The sequence below is a fragment of the Eretmochelys imbricata genome, chromosome 5 (genome assembly GCF_965152235.1).
Source record: "Eretmochelys imbricata isolate rEreImb1 chromosome 5, rEreImb1.hap1, whole genome shotgun sequence".
NCBI lineage: Eukaryota > Metazoa > Chordata > Testudines > Cheloniidae > Eretmochelys > Eretmochelys imbricata.
Window position 1 is genome coordinate 113,142,734 of NC_135576.1, and position 26,463 is coordinate 113,169,196.

A 26,463-nucleotide genomic window follows, 5' to 3' on the forward strand; every position below is an offset into this window, starting at 1 on the left:
GTTAAAGTGCGGTTCGTGGAGTGTCCCCTTCCCCCTGCATCCTACCTGTTCTCCACCTACCAGACTGGGGGAAGGAGTTCGGGGCTTCTGCCCTGCAGCAGGGTGGTGGGGCGAGGGAGGGGAGAGGGAGTAGGGAAGGCACCAGGGCTCGGGGCTTCAACTAGGCACCGCCCTGCAAGGATGAAGCCCTGAGCCCCGGCAGGGGCCACCCCGCGGGGCAGGTTGTGAGTGTCTTGTGGGTCTCGAACTTCTGAAGATCATCGTATGCAGCTCTGAGGGTCAATAAGTTTGGTCACCACTGGTATAAAGACAGCTTTATTGTGTGAAAGTTATTCAGGTGAGAGACAATAGTACCCCCCAAAGAGAGATATTTGTTCTTTACTTACTTCTCTTGTATGAGGAAATAGTTGGCTTCACGTAGGTGATTAATAATTTGCTATTTCTGTGATAATATTTTTGAAGGTTCTTATGGAGATTGCCAAGAAGCATGGGATTAAGTGCCACTCAAAGGGGACAATGATCACCATTGAGGGGCCACGTTTCAGTTCTCGGGCAGAAAGCTTGATGTTTCGCAACTGGGGGGCTGATGTTATCAACATGACCACAGTTCCCGAGGTGGTTCTTGCAAGAGAAGCCGGAATCTGCTATGCAAGTATTGCTATGGCAACAGATTATGACTGCTGGAAGGAGCATGAAGAAGCCGTGAGTGAAGCTTCTGTTTTGTTTGGTCTTGTTGTTTTAGATTATGGCAAATTATATGTAGTGCAAGTGCATAAAGTTATACAGTTCTTGATAGAAATCACAGTAGGCCCTTTTATACCAGACAAATTCTGCTCTTAATTATACCAGTTTATACCCTAATTCACTCCGTTGAAGTCATTGGAGGCATTCTGAAATAACAAAAGTGTTAGTGAGAGCAGGACTGAGTCCAATATCCCTGCTTTTTCCTTTAAAAAGTTCTCTTATCAGAATAAAACTGTTCACCTCTTATTGTGTGAATCAGGGTATGTGTATAAAGCCAGTTGTGACATCATTTTTCTGTAACTGACCTTGTCCTAAGTCTCTTGAGCTCTCCACAAAAAAACATATCCTTTTTAGTTCTTATACCTCTTTCTCATGTAATATATTCAAGAACAACCACTAACCAGCAGAATGCTTACGGTGCTTGCCAGTTGAACCTTAGTCATCACAGAAAATGGCAGCATCAACTGTAGGACTTGCAGAAATGCAGACTGTTGTATATATTAGTTAATACATGGTCAAAGCAACACTGTAAAATTGTTTGTTCTATATTTTTTATGTTTATATGAAATCTTTCCTACCTTTTGGGTGGCATTTTGGTTTTGGCCTGAAAGCAAGTGTATTTAAAAAATAATTTATACAGAAAACTAAATAATTCCAAACTGGAAATGTGGCACTTTTTTTTTTTTTTTTAACAACAAGTGTCATTAAACATTGGAATCACGATGTCAAGAGATGTGGTGGATTCTCCATCACTTGTAGTCTTTAAATTGAGATTCATTGTCTTTTTAAACGAGACCATCCTGTTCAACCAGTAGTTGAAAATAGAAAAATACATAGGTGAACTTCTGTGGCCTGTGTTGTGCAGGAAATCAGACAAGATGACTACAGTGGTCCCTTCTGGCCTTAAAGGATCTGCTTGGATGACTTAGAAACAACAAATCCTGAATCTTGGCAGGGGGTTACACTAGAAGTAATGGAGGAGGAGAAGGATCTTGGAGTATTGGTTGATCATAGAATGACTATGAGCCGCCAATGTGATATGGCCGTGAAAAAAGCTAATGCGGTCTTGGGATGCATCAGGAGAGGTATTTCCAGTAGGGATAAAGAGATTTTAGTACCGTTATACAAGGCACTGGTGAGACCTCACCTGGAATACTGTGTGCAGTTCTGGTCTCCCATGTTTAGGAAGGATGAATTCAAACTGGAACAGGTACAGAGAAGGGCTACTAGGATGATCCAAGGAATGAAAAACTTGTCTTATGAAAGGAGACTCAAGGAGCTTGGCTTGTTTAGCCTAACCAAAAGAAGGTTGAGGGGAGATATGATTGCTCTCTATAAATATATCAGAGGGATAAATACCGGAGAGGGAGAGGAATTATTTAAGTTCAGTACCAATGTGGACACAAGAACAAATGGTTATAAACTGGCCACCAGGAAATTTAGACTAGAAATTAGACGAAGGTCTCTAACCATCAGAGGAGTGAAGTTTTGGAACAGCCTTCCAAGGGAAGCAGTGGGGGCAAAAGATCAATCTGGCTTTAAGATTAAACTAGATAAGTTTATGGAGGAGATGGTATGATGGGATAACATGGTTTTGGTAATTAAATATTCATGGTAAATAGGCCCAATGGCCTGTGATGGGACATTAGATGGGGTGGGATCTGAGATACCTAGGAAAGAATTTTCTGTAGTATCTGGCTGATGAATCTTGCCCATATGCTCAGGGTTTAGCTGATCGCTATATTTGGGGTCGGGAAGGAATTTTCCTCCAGGGCAGATTGGAAGAGGCCCTGGAGGTTTTTCGCCTTCCTCTGTAGCATGGGGCACGAGTCATTTGCTGGAGGATTCTCTGCTCCTTGAAGTCTTTAAACCACGATTTGAGGACTTCAATATCACAGACATAGGTGAGAGGTTTTTTGCAGGAGTGGTGGGTGAAATTCTGTGGCCTGCGTTGTGCAGGAGGTCAAACTAGATGATCATAATGGTCCCTTCTGACCTAAATATCTATGAATCTATGAATCTAGATGACCCTTGCAGTCCCTTCTACCCCTATGATTCTAAATCTATGAAAGAAAAATCAACATTTAGGGCCAGATCTTCTATTGGATGTGTGTGCACAGCTGCCACTTAAATCATGGGGAGGGCATCAGTAGCAGAATTTTACTCTTAGTCCATTTATGAAGGTGCTGGTCAAAGCTCAATAGTTAAGTTTTTGTTTGTGGGGAGTGTTCTTTGTTTTACTGCATTTGAAGCACTGGGGGGAGGGATAGCTCAGTGGTTTGAGCATTGGCCTGCAAAACCCAGCCTTGTGAGTTCAATCCTTTAGGGGGCTATTTAGGGATTTGGGGCAAAAATTGGGGATTGGTCCTGCTTTGAGCAGGGGGTTGGACTAGGTGACCTCCTGAGGTCCCTTCCAACCCTGATACTCTATGATTCTAAGTTGGGATTCAATATCTTTGCTATCTAGGAAGAATACAGTGTAGCCTTCACAAAATTACAACACAGGTAAGGTATCTAAACAGCCTTATTGCTGTCCTGTAGTGATGCCCTGAGATAACGATACAATTATGATAAATGCAAAATGGTGTATGTAATCCCAGATTAAATGCAACTGATTTTTAAAGATGGATTTGGTTCTTTTTTTCCAGGATGATACCTTTACAAGACAGAAGGTTGTTTTGGTTCCTTAACTGTATATTTCCATACCTTTTGACATATTTGGATTTCTTTCAATTTTAACCTTAACTCTGAATTTTCTGGGTTTGCAGTGCTTGTGTTTGGGATATTTACAACACCCCTGTAGTGTATTTTACCCTACATTACTTATATGCATTCTCAACCCTACCTCCATCTTAACATAGTTTTGATCTGGAAAGAACCATGTTAGTTGCAAAATTGAATCAGGTTTCAGAGTAACAGCCGTGTTAGTCTGTATTCGCAAAAAGAAAAGGAGTACTTGTGGCACCTTAGAGACTAACCAATTTATTTGAGCATGAGCTTTCGTGAGCTACAGCTCACTTCATCGGATGCATACCGTGGAAACTGCAGCAGACTTTATATATACACAGAGAATATGAAACAATACCTCCTCCCACCCCACTGTCCTGCTGGTAATAGCTTATCTAAAGTGATCATCAGGTTAGGCCATTTCCAGCACAAATCCAGGTTTTCTCACCCTCCACCCCCCCACACAAATTCACTCTCCTGCTGGTGATAGCCCATCCAAAGTGACAACTCTTTACACAATGTGCATGATAATCAAGTTAGGCCATTTCCTGCACAAATGAAAACCTGGATTTGTGCTGGAAATGGCCTAACCTGATGATCACTTTAGATAAGCTATTACCAGCAGGACAGTGGGGTGGGAGGAGGTATTGTTTCATATTCTCTGTGTATATATAAAGTCTGCTGCAGTTTCCACGGTATGCATCCGATGAAGTGAGCTGTAGCTCACGAAAGCTCATGCTCAAATAAATTGGTTAGTCTCTAAAATTGAATCAGTTTTCTGCAATATTGATCTGTCTGTGCACAGATGCGTCACAAAGATGCAGGCAAACAGCAGCGAGGATATGGATCCCGGAGAACTTCACTTGCTTTCTGCATTGATAGTCCCATAAAATGCATGTAATGGGATAGACACAGTCAGGATATTGTAGATTCTTCAGTTGAATTTTTGAAGACTGAAAATATTTATGTGCCTACAGTGTCCATTATTATACAGTAAGATTTCAGCCAGTGATGGCCCACTAAAATCTAACTTATACCTTCACAAAGAACATTGAAGCTTTGACTGATGCTGTGAAAATTACCTCACTGCAGCATTTTATTTAAAGCTGCCAATGTCATCCTGAGAACAGCAGTGGAAATTTTTCCTGCAGTTAAAACTTAATAGCCACTTTCTCAGGTTGTCCAAGGTTGTCTTTGTATAAAAAGTAATTTTTTTACATTTTCAAACATTCTGTGGCAAGAGGTCTCACTCTACTCAGATGTGTCAGCTCAGTATTATTATAGTTATGAAGCATAAGATGGCTAGAGTAAACATAAGTCACCGTTTCCACACCAATGCCCCAGTCCTTCAGTCCTTACTCTGGTGAACAGTTCATTGAGGTATCTTGAGTATGGACTTTGTAGAATCACTCTCCCATTGTACAATGTAACAAAAAAAGAAACTATTGAGTCTTTAAAAAGATCTCCTCTGTGGCTTGTTGTCATCTCAATTTAAAATGCATAGAGGATTTTTTGTTTTTATTCATGTGTTCTGTTCTGAGCTAAAACAGTTGGATGGGGGATGATACGTAGGGTGTTGCTTAATTAGGAGTTGAGTTTCGTGCAACATTATCTATTTTACAAACAAGTTTGAGAAAATCATTATTTTTTATTGTATTTCTAGGTTTCAGTGGATAAGGTTTTAAAGACTCTGAAAGAAAATGCAAACAAGGCAACAAGCATACTTCTTACTGCTATACCTCAAATAGGTTCCATGGACTGGACAGAAACTCTGCATAACATGAAAGTAAGCACAATATTTGAACAGGTTTTGGGGGGCACTGTGGGGAGAGGGGAAGGAAAGAAGTGCATGCTGTGTAAGTGTATGCCCACGATTCTGCCATTCAAAACACCATTTAAAAAAATTTGTGATTCAACAATGTCGCAATAAGCAAGGAAGTCACCAGGGGAGAAAGGTTCATTACAGAGTTTGACAAGCTTTATTGCAAACAGGTAGCCTCAATTTTACAACAAGTATTTCAAAAAGTAGAGGGACATCTGCAGTACATGTATTAAAGCTGTGGTACTCCTATAGCAAGGAAAAGTACAAATCTGCATGAGTCTCCATATTACAGACCTACATCTCTATTCCGTGGAGAGCTCAAAATAATAGTGAGCCAAATGGAGAAGATTAAACCCAATTGCACTTGTGAGTTTGCAAAAGGAAAGTCGTTCGGTGGGTAACACGAGGAGAACAATGTAGATGTTCAGAATTCTATTCACCCTGGCACTGCTGTGACAGTAGATGCACAAAGGGGGATTGCTAGGTTGAAAAGGAAATACCTTTTTGAAGTGTTATGGAGAGAGAATTTCAGACAACACTTTTAAAACATACAGGGTTGGCTTATGCAAATTCCGCATCTCAGCTTCATCCAGTCACTTTATACCTTTGCCTAGGGGAGAGAATCTTTGTCTCAGATGTTAAAATGTTGATCTCTTTCCTACTCCTCCCCATGCCTTCCTCATGCACAGGCACTTCCTGACTCCTCTTGACTCCCTTACTTTCTAGTGTCAGAGGAGCTGAGGGGGACAGAGGGCGGAGTGGGGCTGTGAAGGGCAGGCAGCAGAGGCAAGCCAGGTATGTGTGGCAGTCTGAAGGAATGAAGGGCTGTGTATTGGGGAAGGAGGCTGTGTTAGGGAGAGTGGTGCTGTTTAAGGGAGGGAGGCCTGGGGACAGTAAACAAGACCAGTCCGTGAGTGCTGATGTCTCTGCACTTTAAGGGCTCCCTCTGTGCTCCTCCCTTAGCACTTGAAATTTGAAGTTCCAATAAAATTATTATTTTAAAAATCTGTGTTTTCATATGGATTTGATTTAAATCAAATTGATTTAAATCACTAGTCAGGAAGACTCTATTTAATCGTGGTTTTCTACATAAAAGTGCATTCTTGTTGGTTGTTATAACCTTAATACATATTCTTCACAACTCAGAGATAGATGTAGGTTTCATTTTTAGAAGGTACACACTATACATTTTTAAACAGTGATTTATTTTGAAAACTTTTCAGATTAGTTTTACAGCTATATCAGAAAATGAGTGAAAATGAGTTTAGTTATTTCATTTACCAAAGGTAATTGAAGGAGATATTTATGAAGTCACTGGGAGGTGAACTATCTCCAATTCAACATGTTAATCACTAATATTTGGAGGATATTCTTGCCCTGCTGTATTAGGAGGAAAACATCACCAGACAAACATTTAAACTGTTTTTATTTAACTAAAACAACAATGTTAAGTATTCTGGATTTTTTTCTTCAACAGCAAACATATAGTATTTTAACAAAAAAGTTATGTCCCTCCCTTCTCACATTTATCTCCAGACTTCTTCTCCTTGTCCAGATCTATTCCACCCCCAACAATCTTCTATTCATTGAACTTTTTGAAACTTTGCACTTTTAGAGAGAGGTAAGGGATTGACTCTGTGTACACAAATTTGCAGAGGGACAATAGAGTTGAGGTCTGTTATTTCTCACCTCTATATATTTATTTATTTAAAAACATTTTTGCTGTTAACAAGCATGTTACCTCTGGAGAAACAAATCCACAGTCTGAGAACTGTAAAACTAAGCATCTCTGATGGTATCTTGTAGACTGTCCCATTCGGTAGATAGAAAGATTAACCTAAATAATCTATAGAACCCCATAAGATTGGGTCCCTAATCCATGAATTATTGGAACTCATTTACAACACTTTTCTTAAACAGTACATGAACATATTATCTCATACTATAGAATTAGAATTTATAATCCCTATTCCATGATGAAATATCTTTGAGCTATAATGTATTTTAATTAAAACTATCTTTAGATAGGTTTTTTCCTCAAAAAGCATTTTATCAAAAAAATCTGATTTAAATAAAAAAAAATCATTGATTTTTATTCACCCTGCCAATTAGTGGAGGAGATGTGAGTCTTATGTTTTTGATGTATTCAAAACCACGCTGTCTCAGGCAAAACTCAAGCATGAATCCTTAAACAAGTTTAAGCTTTGAATTGACCGTAGGGTAGGTTCACATGGCTACAATACAAAACCATAAGATGGGTCCCTGGCTCACCTCTTCCCTGCTCCAGCCTTGATAAGCCCTAATATTGCTTTGTCTTTTTCTGTCTTCTGGGAGGGGAGTTTAGTTACCTGTAATGCTGTCTCCTCCTCCCAACACTTGTGTGGGAGGCCAGCTAGCTCTCTTCACCCTCCTGCAGTCTTTGGGAAGTTGTGAAGCAGGTAGAGGAGGGGGGTAGTCAGCAAAGTCAACCTTCTTCCCCCTTCCCAATTCACAGAAATCATCCTCAGGGAAATGGACTCTAAAGTTTTTGGCTTTTTGGGTTTGTTTTGTTTTAATTAAAAATGATCCAGTGACCTCTGTTTGACCCACAGATGTTTTCAAGTTCACAGTCACATGTCTTGCCGTGTCACTTGGCCACCTTGGGTATGTCTACATTGCAGTTAAACATCCATGGCTGGCCTATGTCAGCTGGCTCAGGCTAGGGGACTGTTCAATTGTGGTGTAGATGTCTGGGGTCCCAGAGCCATGGAGTCTATTTCCCTAAGGATGATTTTTGTGGATTGAGATGGGGAAAGAAGGTTGATTTTGGTGGTTACCCCCTTATCCCGAGTCCTGTGAGCCCGAGTCAGCTGACATGGGCCAGCCATGGGTGTCTAATGGCAGTGTAGATGTACCCTTTGTGTACTTCAGTGTCAGTTGTGCGGTTGTCCTGTCAGTTTGTACATCAGGGTGGGGCAGTGCTGCTGGCTGGAGAGAGCTGAGGTTCCCTGTGCCCTGAGTCATGAAGCTTCAGTCCTTCCCTTGTTGATTGTGGTCATGTCTGAGTGTTTAAGGAGTAGAGAAAACGATACTGGGAGTAGCTTTTGGAATTTGGGATGAGGGTCTTGGAAGCTGCTAACGGGGCTGGGATCAGGAATAGGGAATTGCCTGACGTGAATAATTAAGGAATTGCTGGGTTGGAGTCCTGGAAGGAAGCTAGGAGGTTTAGAAGTTGTGCCAGGCCTGTGGCACTTTGGGAAAGTGGTAGGAAAGGCTGAGGGTTAGACAGTTTGTTAGGTTTTGCTGAGGAGGACTAGGATTTTTGAAGCACTGAATGGTGGTAAATAAGATTTGGGATTGGGCCTTATTGTTTGTAGATAGGGATAGAAACAATTATGGGATGGAGTAGGGACAGAGATACACTGGGTTTATGTTATAATTGAACCATACAGTTAAAAAATCCCCTCCCCCACTTTGGAGCTAGGCAAAGCTTTCTTCCATGTAAATTCTTGTTTGCCCCCTTTAAACGTCAGCAGTTTTTGTGATTAAATTTGTTTTTCTGACCCTGTCCTCTCTTCCTGTTTGAACTAAAAACAAAGTGGCAGCACGTGCCAGATCCCAGCTGGTATTCTGGGGCCCTGCTACACAGGTAAAAGAACAATCACCACTTCCATGCTTCAGCAGCTGGGTGCTGATGGACTGCTGTAAAAAGCTTGCTTCCATGAACAGCAATTCTGGGAAACATGAGACTGGGGTCAGAGCCTTTGCCCTCAACCCCTACTGGTAACACCACGTCCCCTCACCCACTCTCCTTCCCTCTACTCATTACTGTGGGTGGGGAAACTTACTCAGGGAGGCATTTGCCTCTTTCTCCTTCCCCTGCCCCCACACCTTGCAGCTGAAGTTTGCATGGGCAACCTCCTCCATTAGAAGTTTTTGCAGTGTTTAACAGAGATGTTGAGTGAAATGTTCTTACTCCTGTGACAAGATTTCAGCATAGCATCTTTCACCCTGCCTGTCGTCTCGTGCCTGTTCTCCTGTCTTTTGCTCTCCGATATATTTCTGATCACCCTCCCTTGTCCTCTCTTCAGTGAGAAAGAAAGTGAACCTTAGTTTGGAGGTCAGAGATATAAAAATGAGCTTTAACCGTTTCATGTGGGTGGTTTGGTTTTTTGAGGTTTTTTTTGTTTGTTTTTTTTAAATGTCAACTCATCGACAGAGACACAAGGTAGGTGAGGAAACATTGGACCAACTTCCGTTGGTGAGAGAGAGAAGCTTTTGAGCGTACACAAAGCTCTTCTTCAGCCTGAAAGCTTGTCTCTCTCACCCACAGGAATTGGTCCAATAAAAGATAATACCTCACCCATTTTATTTCTCTACTATCCTGGGACCAACATGGCTACAATAACATTTCATACAGCTCATCTACAGGTCAATTTTATATATTATCGAAGTTGTATTGAGTCAAACCAAGAGTCACCCCTGCTTCAGACTCTCCCTGTATTTCATAGCCTTCATAAATGATCATTAATAATAACCTCTCTGAAGGCATAGCAGTTGTACTAATGCTGCTCCTTTAAGGAACAGATGGGATAGAATGCCTGTAGGCTTCCAGAACAGTACATGCTGATGTCATTGCATTTGTGCCACCAACCAGGAAATACCAAAAATGTTAACTAACTTGTAAGCCCAAACACAGAATCAATTGCATAAGTGATGGAAGACTCATTTGATTTGAAAACAGATCTTATGTTTGTGATACTTTAGTAACAAAGCTAAGTAAACTATGTAGAGCCCTACATAGTTTTGTTTAGCAAGTGAAAGCTCATGAATAGCCCTTTGACTGATACATGTTTAGACTTGCTCTTTATTTAGCATATCCATGAGGTAGTCTAAGTTTGTTACTATGCTATTCTATCTTGAAAGTATGTCCTCTATCTTTTGTTAGTCATTTGACTGGGGAAAACATTGGACAGAGAAAAACTCAGTCTCTTTGCTGACCAGAATTTCAACTCATGGGCTAGGTGATGATCAGGGATGGTGTTTGGACCCAACACAAAAACACAACACAGTTTAACACAGTGTGGCACAACCAGCAGTCTTGGGTTGAGAGTAGCTGAGTACTGGGATAGAAAGGAAATTTCATGTTAAGACTGCCTTCTACAGCACATGTAGGGAAGTCTGTTCACACAAAGGCCTTAATTCTGCAGTGAGTGCCACACAGACAGACTCCAGTCCCCATACAGAGACCCACTGACTTTTGATACATTTAAAAAACAAACAAACAAAAAATCCCACAACATTTATTTGCCTAGATGTTTTAAATAATTCATTTCAAAGGCCTAATGTAGACAGGGCAAATTGTATTTTAACATGTTGGCTGATCAAGGTGGTTAGTAGGTAAGAGTTCAGGGATCTCCTTAACCAGTTAACACATGCTAAAATATAGTTTGCCCCTGTCTACAGAAGGGCTTTAAAATGTGTTTCCTAGCTAACCTTTTTTTTTTATTATTATTAAATCTGAGTTTACTTGTACCCTAAGTGACATGTGTAGTCACTACACTCTTGAGGCCCTGATCCAACAAAAGTGTATGTACATGAAGTAACTATATTCATGGGAATGGTCTCAATGAAGTCTATGTGCTTAAAAGTACTTGTGTGAAATGGGATTCCATGCAGGGTTTACTGCAGGATCAGGGAGTGGGGTCCAAAAGGGCCGAGCTTCTCCCATTAAACTCAGTGGAAATTGCGAGTGCTCAACATCTCTCAGACTCGGACACTCAGCTTGGCCCAGGCCAGTCCTTAAGTGTCATGAGCATTGTATTTGCTGCATACTATCTTAAGGAAAACAATAGTTTCTCATTACTTTCAATTTTCTGATGCTCAGGGGTTTTTACATAAGTTAAAGGAACATGCAAAACCCATTTTCTTTTTTAGCATTTTTGTTATTTTCAGAATTTTAGGATTAAGTTTACTTTTAGATTTCTATAAATCCAAAGGGTGTGACTAAGATGCTACTTTTTAAACAGTTAAAGTACCCAAATATGGGACTTTTCTTAACTTTAGTTTTTAAAGCTAAGTATTAATTTTAATCTAGAACTTTGTGGAGTTGATTTGTAACAACAATCACCAGTTAGTATGTATGGAAAATTGTAATTACAGGGTACTAGGTTCACAATTGTTGGAGGTTAAAGGATCTGTTCTCCTTGTCTCACGATCTGGTTTTTTTCAGGGCTACTGCACACATCAAGAGAATTCATACCTGTTTCTAATCTGCATGCAATCAGCATGGTTTGCTGTTGAGAATGCTTTAAAATGTAAAGGGTGTGTGTGTGTGTGTGTGTTGGGATAGGGTATATTCAACTGTTTTGATTTTGTATTTCAGTGTACTGTGCAGTGCTCAGTCATGTTACCAAAACATTAAAAGCATGGATGGGCTCTGAAGTTTGGATGCTCAGAAGAAAGGAGAGGATCAGTCTTGAACATCTAACAGTTACAATGTTTTGGGAATTTGATGTTTAGCATGAAAGAATACAGTAAACGTTGCTCTGGTCTATTTCTTGTCTGCTAGTAAAGTATCATGCTAAAGACTGTTGAAGAACTTACCAATAGCCTTGGAATTTATTGACTGTGTGACTTGGTAGGGCAATGGGATAAGCATTCCATAACAAATTATCATATTTAAGATCCTAGAACTTCTGTTCTTGTTTACAAACTTCAGATGAGAAAGTGCTTCATTCATCCTTTGCTCAATAATAGCTGTTCATTCATGGCCTGGAAGAAGGCAAGAGAAGAGGAGGGTTTAGATTGTGTACTCTTATTGATCAGTTTAAAAAAATAAAGACTTCAGAAAGTTAAAACGACAGAGCTATTAGCTGCTTTGCTATCTCCTTTTTCTGAGAGCAAACTATCTTTTATCACAGAAATATAACTGAAGGACTATAGGTTACTTAAGAAAATACACTGCAGTATTTTTATATTTTTTTATATATGTTACCTGTATTGATTTTCACTGTTCTCTTATGAAAAAAATTGCTTTCTGTGGGTTTGTGACTTGGACATCTTAAGCCCAAATTTTAAAAGCATGTCCACTTTTACTGCCATACTGTTTCCCCATAAGTAATTGTGCCAGCTGTTTTGCAGCAGCAATAATTTGGAGTTCAAATGTCACCATTGTAAATGTTTACTTGATTGCATGAGTAAGTCAGGAGACAAACATCCAGATTTGTGTCTGCAGTTGATTGCAGGCACATATATTTACAGGTACATAAATATTCCTGCAAAATTGGAGTCTGGATTTCAATCTCTTCAAAAAATTAGACTCATGAAACTTTATGAACTTATGTTTCTCAATTTTAGCTTGAGCTGCTTGAGTTTCGGAAGGAATGATGTCCATCAAGGATCTGATCCAGGGCCCACTGCAGTCACTGGAAAGACTTCCATTGTCTTCATTGGAGTTGTCTCAGGCCCTAATTAACTAAAACTGAAGTGACAAATTTAGAACAACATTTTGGCCTGATGCCACTGTCTGTTCTGTACCCCAGGGGTAGCATTTTCTGTTACATTTGTCTACAGAATTCTTTTTCTTTAGTTTTATTCTGATTTACAGCTATGTTAGTGATGAATGTATCTGCTGTTGATTGTATCCCATGTATATATTCATGCACTCTACATCTTCTACTGCATATGCAGAATGAATACAGTTTGCCTTCAAGAAAATAATCTGCTGCTGCTTGTCTAATAAATAAACCAAATGTAACCTCCTGCTTCTATAAATTGTGTGGGAATGGCTTTGTTTTCTTTCTGGAAATTATTCAGATAACTGAGTTTAGCCGTTTGAATTCAAAAATACTGGATCAGTATGGAATTAGTCTATACGGTAATTCACTAACACTGTATAAATGGGAGTTGAAGATCTGGGAATGTATTGTACTACTTTTGTGTACACCTATGCAAAACCTTGCATAGTTAAGCAGAAGAGTACATGAGTTTAGATCTTAAGGACATATACATGAGTTTAGATCTTAAAGACATATTTCAGAAAGTAGAAATCCTGCCCAAACAATACAGATGAAAACACAAACCAGGCCAGGTGAGAAGATTGGAAATGAAAAAGGCAAATTATCACGATTTGTTAAGATAAAAATGAAGTCCTACATGAAGAAAAACTAAAGCTAAAGTATTTTAAAACATTTTAATTGTTGTTGTTATTGTATTGCAGTAGAACCTAGGAATTCCAAGCATAGACCAGCATCCTATTGTGTTAGGCACTTTATAAACACAGAACAAGAAGACATCGCTACCCAAAGAGGTTTACAATCTAAAAACATTAAAAGCAAGTAGTCTCCATGTGTGTCTCACTGTAGGCCCTTGAGACCACTAAGGTTAGGAGAGAAATTTAGATGTCAGAAGATAATTTAGTTCTACTTTTTTGCATCAGTCATCATTACTACAACCAGAGTTCTTTGAAAAAGTGAATAACTAGATGAAGGTGACCAGGTGGACACCATCATTAACATTTTCCAGAACTTTTTAGTAAGGTCCTCCATAAGATATTAAGACAAATAATCCTGATTGTTGTGGGAAAGGCCTGGCATGAATTTAAAATGGATGAAGCAATAGAGAATAATTGTAGTAAAGGGTGGATCTTCAGTTCAGAACTGGCCCCAGTGCTGTGTTTTTGGTTTGGACCCTGTTCCTGGTTTGAGAATTCTGCAGGTGGAACCACACTTGGGGCCTTGCAGAAGAAAGTGGACATCTATTAGTGAAATTTGCCAATAACGCAAAGTCATTTGTGTTAGTAAAATCTATTCAAAACAGAAAGGAATTCCAGATGGATTTAATCATAGATGCTGGAATGTACCTAAAAAAGGAGAGCCTGTCGTAGGCCTCCTGCACCACTTAAATCCATTCCTTGACATTTCTAAGCCCTCTCCTGCTGCATTCTGTACAGCTGCTGCCAGAGACATGACGTTGGGTTAAATGCTCCAGTGGTCTGATCTGCTATGGCTATTGGAGTTGTGAATTTAGTACTCCAATACTACAGAGAAAACACACATTGAAAATGGTTTTATGGAGTTATATTGTCATTTTAAAAAATAATTTGCTTCTGTCAGGAATTGTTTTTGTTTTTATTCCTTCGGGCAGAGTAAAAAAGGAGGGCAGGTACTGGTAATGCATCCTGTCTAAAGGTTGCCTAAAACTTTGTTTTAAATCCCCATTTGTAAAAGCAATACAACTTTGCAAATCAAAGTTTTTGGACTGAAATTTTCCATGTTCGGTGTCTGCCTTAGATGGAGTCCCCCCCATCCAAAAACACAGGGCAACCATTTTGAGAAAAAGCTTGTGGGGGAAAAAAGGTGGTTTTGCCAGTTCTACATATTTTCAGACCAGTTTTGTAGAGCTGTAGCACCTCAGAAGTTTGGATCCAGAACTTGAAATTTGACAGAGGGATAATCCAGTGGTCAGAAAACGTTTTGCTGTCCCCATAGAAGTCTGTCTCGATCTGACTGAGTTACAAACCACAGAAAATTTCTATTTGCACATGTGCAAAAAAACATGTTCAAGGCTTGTGCCTATATCCTCTGAACAGTCTTTCTGCATTGTACATACTTCCCCGAGTCACTGAGCCTACTGCACTGTTTTGAAGCAGCCACCCAACTGACTTGGATGGGACGCAGGCAGCATGGATCCCCCCAGGCACCCCTTGGTATAAGAAAAGATGTGCTGCTTCTGCTATGCCAACAAAAGACCCTTTGGCCAAGTAGAGGTACACTAAACTGGAAGCCAGAAGATTGAGTTCTTCTTATGACTGGTGCTAATAATTTCATGCACTTCACAACCGTTAACATTGAGCAAGGCCTCATACCCCTATCTTAGGTAGGAAACACAGCCTGTGAGGAGCAAGGGCGAGGATGAAATTTGCGTGTCTCAAAATTAATGTATGAAATTAGAAAGGAAGAATGGTAGCGTCATTAAGGCTCTGGAGTAGAGTTTGGGAGATGTGGGTTCAATCCCTAGCACTATCATGAATTCACAGTGTGACCCTTGGGCAAGTAATTTAATCTCTCTCCCTCTGTTCCCCATCTGTAAAATGGGAATGCCACGTCTCCTGGCCACTTGTCTTGCCTACTTAGATTGTGAGCTCTTTGGACCAGAGAGTGCCTCACAAATCTCCTGGGGTGTGAACCCAGGCAAACTGAGCCAGCTGGCCTTGGTTTGGAAAGCTTTGCAAACTGAAAGTAGCAGATTTCATATAGCTCTGGAACTTGGTTTGTGAGCAGAATCACTAATTAGTCACTTGCCTTTAACTCCCATTGCCCTGATCCACAAAAGCAACTGTTCAGCTAGTTCTGTGCTCTCAGGATGGAAGCTTTTGACACAGAGCAGAGCTATGCCTACTTAACTGCATGGTATGCAGTCAAGGGCATAACAGCCGTTAAAGGGTTAAAGATGAACAACATTTGTATTCAGAGAACTGTGATGTGTAGTCATATTTCACATTTATATTGGACTTTTCCACTGGAGAGATCCTAATGTGCTTTGCAGACTACAGAGTTTTACATACATTGTGTTATAAAATTTTGTACATAGACCTTCAAATTACTTCTGAATGACCCATTAATTTTTGGACTCTTGAGTGTGATAATTTTGCTTCTCTATCACTGAGGTATTTTTTAGAGATGGGTCCAGGACATGAAGTTCATATCCAAAATTTCTCAATGCTCAGGAGTGCCCAGTTCTTGGATTCCATTCTGAGCTCACCTTTGCTTTTTACATTGTCTATTAAGCTTTAAGGGTGACTTGCAAAGATCTTGTTTAACAATGAGATCATGTCAGGTTTATAAGCTAAATGCTTCCACTAGCACAGGACAGAGGGGGCATTCAGCACCTACCTTACTTCACTTTCTGAGTTGTATCCCCTCCTCACAATGTTACAGGCAGATGAAATCTGCCAGTTGTGACACACACACACACACACGCCATCTCCTGCAACTCAATCAGCTAGCAGGGATCCCCAGTGGAGCTTGAATGTAGGAGTCTGTTAACTAGCCTATTGTTAGTACACAGTACAACTTTACTGCGTATAATGTATATTTTATAAGCTAAAGGATATTGTGCTGTACAGCCAGCAAATAAAGCCTTAACTTCTCAGGGCATGAACTGTAAGGTGAAGATGGTAGCTAGTAAGAGAAGTAGAGACAGATTGTGTGAATTACATAAATTTGAGCTTTGTGAGTAAACCTGATGGTTCATGAGAGCCTATTTTGGCACTGGGAATCCAGATAAAGTGGTAGTTTATGGGGGTTATCCCAAATAAACCAAGCTGACGTCTTACAAACAAGTTTCTCACCACACAGGGGAATTACTCCAGCCCAACTTGTGAGTCTGCATGGCCTGAGGTGTGGTATTCAGGACCAACCTGAAAAAGTCCACTTTTGGAGCTTCCCAGGAATAATTCAGCCTCTAAGACCTAAGCCTGGTCTACACTTAAAAATGAGCTCGATCTAGCCATGTTGTTTTGGACTATGAAAAATTTTGTACTCTGAGCACCATAGTTGGGCTAACATAATCTTTGGTGTAGATGCTGCTATGTCGACAGAAGAATTCTTCCATCAGTCTAGGTACCACCTCTCTGAGAGGTGGATTAACTAGGTCAATGGAAAACCCCCTCCCATTGCTGCAGGAAACAGCTACACTACAGTGTTACAGCTGCAGCACCGCAGCTGTGTCACTGTACTGATGGTAGTGTAGACATGGCCTGCCATACTGAGGTGGAGGAAACCTTTTGGGGGTGTGAGAGTGAGGTTGAATGTGGAATTCCTTTGCTCCCTGCTCCTGTCCCAACTTGTTTCACTGTCAATGTGCTTTGAGGCCTGGTCTACACTTAAAAATTAGATAGACCTAGCTACATCGCTCATGCCTGGGAAAAATTTTGGGCCCTGTGCAACAGTTTGGTAAACCTAGCCCCCAGTGTAGATGCAACTAGGTTGATGGAAGGAATTCTTCCTTTGAGCTAGCTACCACCGCTCAGAGAGTTGGATTAACTGCAGCGATGGAAACACCCGTTCCGTCCGTGTAGGAGGGGTCTACACTACAATCTACACTACACTACACTACAGTTGCAGCTCTGTAGCTGTGCTGCTGTAGCATAGACATATCCTGAGGAGAGAATGAAGGGAAATTAGCAATTACCTTTGGAGCACAGTATTAAAAAAAACAAACCAGGAAGAATAAGAACATAAAAACGGCCATACTGGGTCAGACCAAGGGTCCATCTAGCCCAGTGTCCTGTCTTCCAACAGTGGCCAATGCCAGGTGCCCCAAAAGGAATGAACAGAACAGGTAACCATCAAGTGATCCATCCCCTGTCACCCATTCCCAGCCTCTGGCAAACAGAGGCTAGGAGCACCATCCCTGCCCATCCTGGCTAATAGCCACTGATGGACCTGCCCTCCATGAATGTTCTTATGTTCAGAAGAGTCATGGGAGAGAGAAATCAAAATGCAAAGAGATAATAAAGTGGAAATGGTAGAAATATTCCTGCTCTCAGAAGTTCCTGCAGGGCCATCCCCTACAGCACGGTTTCTATTATTTTGTTCAGCCTAGATTTAAATGTCTCAGGAGATGGGACTTCTGCCACTTCTCTTTGGAGATATTTCCAGAGCCTAATAGATCTCACTCATCAGCATTCGGCCTAGATCATCTCTTCTCTCAGTTGCATCCTAGTACTCCTACGAATACTCCTCTGCATCACGCAAAATGATTCCTCTCACTCCTTCACACCCTTCAGATATTTATAAACTAGTAGTGTGTCCCACCCCTTCTCCCTTGGTCCCCCAGCCACTGCTTAGCCAAGCCACATTTAGTTCCTTTAATATTTCCTTATACATCAACTCCCTCCAGTGCCCTGATCATTTCAGTTGCTCTTCCCTGGGCACCCTCCCCCTTGTCAGGATCTGACTGGTAATGAATGTGATGCCCAGAAGCAAATACAATATAGCAGGTACAGGTGCACCACACTCACATAGTGATGGGATCATTTCCCTCTCCCCTTTCCTTGTGAAGTCCAAAACTGGCCTTGCTTGCAGCTATATCATATTGCTAACTCATGTCCAATTTTCTGTCTGCCATAACACCCAGGTCCCTCTTAGCATCTGTCAGGTGGCCTAGACTTGACATAAATATCATATGCATACTGAAAACATTCCAGCTCATGCATTGATATAAATACTAAAGACAATTTAACAGCTTTGATAACACTGTAGTGTTCTGGTGGTCCTAGTTTGGAAAAGGGTTTTTTCTACCCAAAGCAGATAGGTGCTTATTAGCATTAGGAGCAATCTGCAACATTCAAGAGGCACTCAGCACCTGGCAGAATCAGGCCCTTAAGACAGAGACTGTGGGCTAACCGTTCTAACGGTTGCTTCCTCTCACCCACCATCATTATGGTAATGACTGAAGAAGGACAATGTGAGAGAATGGAACCTAACATTTCGCAACACACAGGGGTGTGTTGCAGCCTATTCTGATTCTTATAAAAGTAATTATTTACTCATGACAGGGAATTGGCCTTATGTTGTAAAGCGTATATGTATTTAGGCAAGTTTGAAAATGTGGTTTAAATTTGAAAATGTGGTTTTAATTTCTGTACATGCTTTTTGGACAGCACTTTCCCTGTAGCTGCAGCCCTGAAGAAGACTGACTCATTCAAACATGAAATTCACCATCTGCTCTCAAAGACAAACTGCAAACTGAGCAGGACCGTTCTCAGATGAATTTTAAGAGAGTTTGTACTCACAAACAGTGCTGTATTAACAGTCATGACAGGGCAGAAAAGCTGACAGTAGCTTTATCACATCAATAGCCCTCAACTCCCTTCTAGAAGGACTACCTCTTTGGAGTCTCCATACCCTTTCCATCCTGAAGCTACCAGCAAAGAGGCTCAATTATAATACAGTAGAACCTCAGCATTACAAACTGACCAGTCACCCACACACCTCATTTGGAACCGGAAGTAGGCAATCAGGCAGCAACAGAGACAAAAAAAAAAAAAAAACAAATACAATACTATGTTAATCATAAACTACTAAAAAAAATTAAGGGAAAGCAGCATTTTTCTTCTACGTAGCAAAGTTTCAAACCTGCATTAAGTCAATGTTCAGTTGTAAACTTTTGAAAGAACTAGAATGTTTTGTTCAGAATTACAAACATTTCAGAGTTACAAACAACCTCCATTCCAGAGATGTTCTTAACTCTGAGGTTCTACTGTACACACTTGCTCATTAGAATCTGAACTAAGACTCGCTAACTTATTTCCCATAATTGAGGAGCCCTTAGTAATAACTCTAACAGTAGTTCATCACAGAGGCTGGCCCTTTCAGGGGAATCAGGGGCCAAACTACCTGTGATAGGCTCTGCTAAGGAGAACAAGCCAACTCAGATCTGCTTGTGAGTAATGAATTACCTAGATGGCTGGGTGACAGTTAATTACTTAGTGAACACCTGGGCCTCATAAGGGCTTATAAGGGCTTGGGCAGATAGCCCTTAACACCTGAAAAGAGGGACTTCTCAGGGAAGCTGGTTTGAGAGTTTACTAGAAGGGGATGGGCGGAGAGGAACTAAGTTCTGTGAGAGCTATGAGTGGTGACAGCCTGGTCCCCATGAATGGAACTTACTAGAGAGCAGCAAGAAGTCAAGGTTGTTTAGGTACTTTAACTTGCTGCTCCAAAGAAGAGCTGCAGCAGTTTGACCTCTGCAGGAGCCCTGAGATGGACCCCTTATCCAGATGATGGGAGGAGAGGATCCTGGTCTGAGAAGGTCTTAGTGGTGATGGGCCTGGATGGAGATGGATGGACTCAGGTAGGACAGACTAATATTGACTTGCTTGCATGTTTGTTTAGTCTTTGGTTAAATAAATTAGACCCCAGAAGGGGCACTGTTCATTACATAACAGCATCTCTGAATTAACTGAAAGCCCATTAAGGGAAACTGAGACAGGGATACTTTTGTTGCTCTCCCCTGGGCCACCAGAGTATGTATGAGGTGACACCAGAGGACATGGGGGTGGGGTGAGGTGAGCACCCATGCTATCACACATTGCCTTGCAGTTTATGTAGACCTTTGGCCCTGTGCAAAATTAATGTAAAGCACTAACATTTAATTTAGTAGCACTGTCATTCACTTTGTACAGATGTAAATGACAGAGGCACAAGAGATGAGGCAGGGCAAACTAAACCCTTTAAAATATAAAACTGTCAACCCATATTAGAAAAATCTATCTTAATCCAGAAAACTTTCAAATGGTTCCTTAAGTAGACTTTCCTAGTGAAGGTCCCCAAATTTAGATTTGCTTAGAACTTTTCATTTTTAACTAGTAGAGCAAAACTGGGTGATGTGAAAAAAGTTTTGGGTTTTTTTGTTTTCCCCTTCCACCTTTTTCTGATTGCAAATTTGTTTGGGAATAGACTTCAATCTTCCTGAAAATATTCTTTATTTGCATCCAATCAGCAAATAATTCCTTTATCTTCTGACCGTTTAAGAAGATTTTAAATGAAGCTGTTCTGACAGGATGCACAGATCAGATGACACGTCATCAGTTTCTGTTGACATTTGTTGCATCAGTATCTGTTCCTGCCAGCACATGTGATTGCTAGACTATTTATAGAAAATAAATAGGAAAAGGGGGGAATACAGGTGAAGTACTTCATTTACAAATGTGACTGTTCAGTTTTTATGAATGTTCCAGCTCTAAAGAGAAATTAGTTATAAAACTTTAATAGGTAAAATCTTGGAATGTGTAATGTAAAAAGCACTGGATATGGGGCAATAATGAATTAACAAACCCTTTAAGGTACTGGCTTCAACCTGCTATAGAAAAGAGACTGAAAGCTTTGCCCCACCTACACAGGCAGGTATAATTGAGGATGGCACCTGGGCTGGATGGTACAGCCCCTTTGGGACAGAAAGATCCCATGATTTTGGTCTCCCCCCTGCTGAAGTCTGCTGGGATTTTGGGAAGTTTGGACCCTGAGGAACCCTCACAAGGTAAAAAGTTTCACTCCGTTAGCAGACCCTTATAGAAAGTAGCCAGAAATGGTGGGGGGGAAGAGAGTCCTGTTCTGTGAAATCAGCTGTCCATTCAGTGAGAGTTCTTTCAGTAATATATGTACCTTTGTTTTGAACGGTGGCTAATATTTAAAAATGTTGTGAAAGTACATATTTTGCTGGCTGCCTGAAAATAAAATTAGCTGGTCTCTTTAGGAAAAACAAGAGGTTTGAGGGTTTTTCCCTCTGTCAGCCTGTGAGAAGGACTGAATTGGCTCTCTTCCATCACCCCTAATAGAACTAGTTTTTAAATGTAAATTTCTCATCTCATGGGATTACTGACTTTACTCAGCATCCTGTATCTGGTCCTTTCTCCTCTTCTCCCCCAGGCTGCCTGCAGTTCTGTTCCATGCTCTTTTCTACTTTGTTCCTCTCCTCTTTGTTTGCATGGGGGTGTACTTTTTTTCTCTTCACCCCCACCACATTGGCACTTCCAGTCTTAGGTTCTGGCTACTCTCTTGTTTCTGCATCAGAATAGCTCAGTAACTATTCTAACTTCCTGCTGCCCCTTCCAGAGAGCTTCCTTGCATTTTAACGAAAGCAAACAAAAACCGTTAGCTAAAAAGTTGAAGTGGCAGTGCCTAGGCACCTAAACAAATGGCCCGGTCTTCAGAGTTGAGGAGCACCCCCTTCCTCTTGACTTCCATCTGGGAACAAAGTTGCTATCGTCAACCAAAATATTAAATAACACAACGAAATCCCAGAAGTCCTGCCCTGAAGGATGCTACCAGTTATGAGCTACTTATTCTACAAAACAGGTGTACTTACAGCCACAAACAGGCTTCCACATCACTCAAGTTCCAGCTTGATTTTGCTCCGTTTCCAGGGACCAGGCTGTCTACAACTCTGTACCTCAGACACATCATTCTGCGGGTAGGTCTATGTGCAGTACATCACTATGCCTCGGACACAGCCAATTGCATGGTTGGGAGCGGTGCTGAAGCAGTGCCCATGCCTCGAGGATCGAATCCAGCTCCCATTGCAATCCATAGAAAGGATCCCATGGACTTCAGTGAGGGCTAGAGCAGATGCAAAGTGAGAGAGAGAGTTCCACATTCGTGTGTACTTAGATGTATTCTCCAGATTGTCCTGTCATAAGGTGGCTATTTCTAGTCCTGTTGATCTTCATTGCTATTGGGGGGGGGGTGGGGGGAAAGGGGAAAAAACTGATGTTCTCAAGTAGACATGTCCCTGTCTTGCTGAACTTTTGAAGGCCTTACACTTAACTTGATCGCACTTCTGTATGCAATGCAATAACTTGGACAGCACATCCAATCAATTCCAAAATTTCAGGAAATGTTCCAGGCATCAATGGCCCAACTGATCTGAAGGAAAACAAATGCGGGGGAGAGCCTACCATTTGTTTAGGATAGCCAAAGCCTCAAGTACCTCTGCAACTGTCTACAGCTCAAGTAACTGGCTGGTGGAACCCATTAATGCTTTCCATCATAACAATACCCCTCCTCATCCTCCAATATAATTTAACATGTTGATGCGCTAATGATTTATCTCCCAGGCAAATAGGGGAAGAGGGGTGTGCATACCTCTCCTGGTAAAGGAAATGTGGGAAGCTTGTATGGAGGAAGGTGGGAATGAAAGGCAGACAGAACCCCTGGTGGGGAGATTGGGGACCCTAGAATGGGAAAAGGGAGCACACAGAGCTGCTTGTGGGGGGTGGGGTAAGGGGAATGGAGGGCATGGGGATGTGGAAATAAGCAAAGAAATGCTGCCATTCAGGGGAAATGGGGGGGACGGACCACACAACCCCCGGTTAAGGGGAGATCACCGGGAGATGCAGAGACTGTCTGAAATGGAGGGGGATGGGAGGGGTGGTAAACCAAGAGCTTATTGGGGGGCGGCGGGGGGGAGAAATGCGTGTGCTGTGAGCTCCGCCTACTGAAGCTAGGAAGGGTGACTCCCTAGTAACCTGATGGCTCTATATAATCCTCCTAATGGTGGCTACCTTCTAGAAAATGGGTTTATAATTCATGCTGCTTTTAGGCCCCTACTAATCTCGGTGGGGCAACAATCATGCCGGTTACCTCCGAGAAGCGTGCACACTAGAAAAGCAAAAATCGGCGGTTAAGGGTGGGCCAAAGGAGACCGACGCCCCTTAGTGACCGCTCCCTACCAGGGTCCCTCTTTTCTTCCCCCGGCCCCAGCGGCAGATATTTAAACCCTCTGTTTGGAGAGGTCCGGGACTGCTGCCCCGGCATTGTCCTGCTGTCTAAGCCGGGCATGGTCCTCCTTTCAAATTCTTAGGCATTTCAGGAAGTAGCCTTGCTAAGGCGTGTTTAAAGCCCGGCCTTCTCTCAAGCCCGAGAGTGCAAAATATAAATAACCCATGAACAACTGATCTGACAAGACCGCTCCGCTCTGGTTCAATCCAATGCCAGGACACCTGGAGCCTCTTTGGGCTGAAGCCTGTTCTGTCTCGGCCATGATCTGTACAGCATCAAGCGCAGAGACTGACCAGGGGAGCTGTGACCAGGGAGAAGAAGGGAGGGGACGTCTGAATTACCCCCCCACCACACACACACACCCCCCTACCTTTAGCATCGTGCCGTGGGTGTGGCCGCTGGAGAGCTGCGGTCGGGCTGCAGAACGGGGTGGGTTCAGGCGCGCGTTCTTCATCCGCTGGCTCACGCTCCGGCTTCCCAGACAGGAGCGCAGCTACTGCCGGCTTGGACCGCGTGGTTGGTCGGTTGGTTTTTAAAAGCAGCCTCTCTCTGCTCAGATACTTGCACCCATCTGGGGCAAACTGCTTACTGGGCGGGTGGTTCTGGGTAAAGCAAAGCTGCTTGGCGGCGCCCCTTTAGGCAGCCGAGTCAGCCCCGCATTTCACCCACTTGGCGTGGAGCGGCCAGATCCCACCGACAAGCATTAGTCGAGGCCGGCGCCTGATGCAGCTGAGTTTCCTGGCTTCGATTCACTTCAATGCTCCACCAAGTAGCTTAGCTCACTGAATTCCCCCTCGGCACCTTCTCTTCAAGAGCAGAGGTCAGTGGGGGCGGAAAGAAAAGAACCAGTGGGCGACTTCTGCACACTGGAGTAAGTGCTCGTGGGGGCGGTGGAATCCATTTTAGGTTAGGAGCAACTACTGGTATCTGGGGCTTGATTGTTCACTGCGCGGTGCAGAGTAACTCCAGCGTAAGCCTCCGGCTGCTGGCCCCAGGCCCACTCTAGTGGGGAGGGTTCCTCCAGGCCGTTTAAATAAGATCGGAGACAGCTGGCTCACGGGCAGAGCACGGAAAACATGGACCTGGGCAGCCGCTCTGCTGGGCTACATTACAGAGCAGCTGGGGGGATTTTTTTTTATGAAACATTTAGCTCAGAAAATGCCCAGTGGTGGAAACCAGCCCATTTTCATAATCTATTTGTCTTGACAGATGTCAGGAAAGATCGAGGATGGCATTTCTGGTCAAAACCAGGGAGTGAGCAAACACAGCCCCTCCAACAGCCAAGAGGGACTCGAATCTGGGCCTCCTAGATCCAAGTCTCTGCCTCCATTCGGGCAGAGGAGGGACTTAAACCTGGGCCTCCCAGGTCAGGGGCCAGTGCAGAAGGAAAACCACCTCTGAAAGCTTTGGATTCTTGTTTGCCCCCCAGCCCTACTATATGAATCCTAGACTGCAGCCACAAACGCGGCAAGGGGGCTTCAAAGATCCAGCGCAATGCAGCGGGTGTGTTGCGGTGCTCTGCAAACTGGACTGGGGCATCCCTGATCTTCACTTCCCCCTGATCTGGTTCTTTCCAACAACTAAGCCACCTATAAAGATACATTCCTGGTGAAAGCTCACGCACGATAACCTACTGTATAACAAACAGCAGGAGTGATGTGCAGGGACTCCTTTCCTTCAGCTCCCCATGTATGAACTCGAGCCCTGTGTACGCGCAGTACAGACCTGGGAGCCAGGAACCACCCTGAACTCCTCTCCAGACTGTGACACCGACAGTCTGTCAACTTGGACTGAGTCATGTTACCCTCCGGCCTCAATTTCCCCATATACAATATCGGGTGTGGTGGGGATTGATCAGACAGCGGAAGTTGGAAAGCACTATACAAATGCTAAATTCAGTGCTTTGTTATATCTTCATGATGGTGGGCGGGTACTCATGCAAACCGTTTTATAAACTCCACAGCTAGATTGGCCCGTTAAAAGACGCGTCTGTTAGTGCGTCGCTGCCAGCTGAACTTATCCCGTGCATTTCTAAAGGTTGCAATTTCTTTCACTGTAAGAATTATCCTTAATTCTTGTAAATGACGCTTAGCAGTGGAAAGAATGTGGCTTAGTGTTGAGACTTCTACCGGCTCCTAAATTACCTTAGCATCTCTCCCCCTCTTCCTCCCCCGCCCCAAAAGAAAAATCGGTTTGCAAAGTCTGTTCAATTCATGGATGACTTTCTAGGAATCGTTTAGGTCTCCACCGTTCCCAAACCCCCAGCTCTGGATCTGTCTTAAACCACAGACTATCGGTTATTAGAAAGGGACCTTTTCTCGTGTGTGTGTGTGAGAGAGAGAGACACAGCGAGATTAAACACCCCGTTCCCCTCCATTGAAACTCTTCACAGTGTGGAGTCGTTGTGACTGGGAATAATCTACAGGGGATGAAAATATGAACGGAGCCGGTCATATTCATTCTCCTTTTTACCACTGGTCCTGCCGTCTGTCCCACGGGTGAGCATTTATTTCCGTCAGACCCTATAGTCTGTTGGAGGAGAAACTGGACAGCTGATCATTCTGCGAGCCCTATGGTCTGGGCCTGAGCCATCCTGTGACCTACCTTCTGTGCCCTCGTTGCCTGTGGGATGCTGCCCACTGCAGCAGACTGGAGACTTCACGTCTTCAGGGACCCCTACACAGCGGCCAAGATGGCTGCACTGAACGCAACAGCGCCGTGGATTCGCTCTTCCAGTGTAGCCTGTCTTCCACGGCGTCTTACGAGGCCGCTCCGGGCTTAGGTCGCTGCTGCGGGACCCCGAAGCCGGCCTCGCTGCGTAACGCGGAGCTGGCGCGCCATCAAGCGCGCACGGGGTGGCTGCTGTTCTGGGGACAGTGAGAAGTGACTACCCGGAGAGGAGAC

General features: G+C 42.7%; 1 protein-coding gene across 1 annotated transcript in view; it reads left to right on the forward strand.

Annotated features, from left to right (window-relative positions):
* MTAP (methylthioadenosine phosphorylase) overlaps positions 1 to 13,048 on the forward strand; it is a 56,208-nt gene extending 43,160 nt beyond the window's left edge. Inside the window, exons 6-8 of the mRNA XM_077817715.1 lie at positions 463 to 702; positions 5,135 to 5,257; positions 11,658 to 13,048. Of these exons, the coding sequence (XP_077673841.1) occupies positions 463 to 702; positions 5,135 to 5,257; positions 11,658 to 11,696 (402 nt within the window). The 3' untranslated portion in view covers positions 11,697 to 13,048. The remainder of the gene's footprint in view (positions 1 to 462; positions 703 to 5,134; positions 5,258 to 11,657) is intronic.
* The last annotated feature ends 13,415 nt before the right edge of the window (positions 13,049 to 26,463 follow it).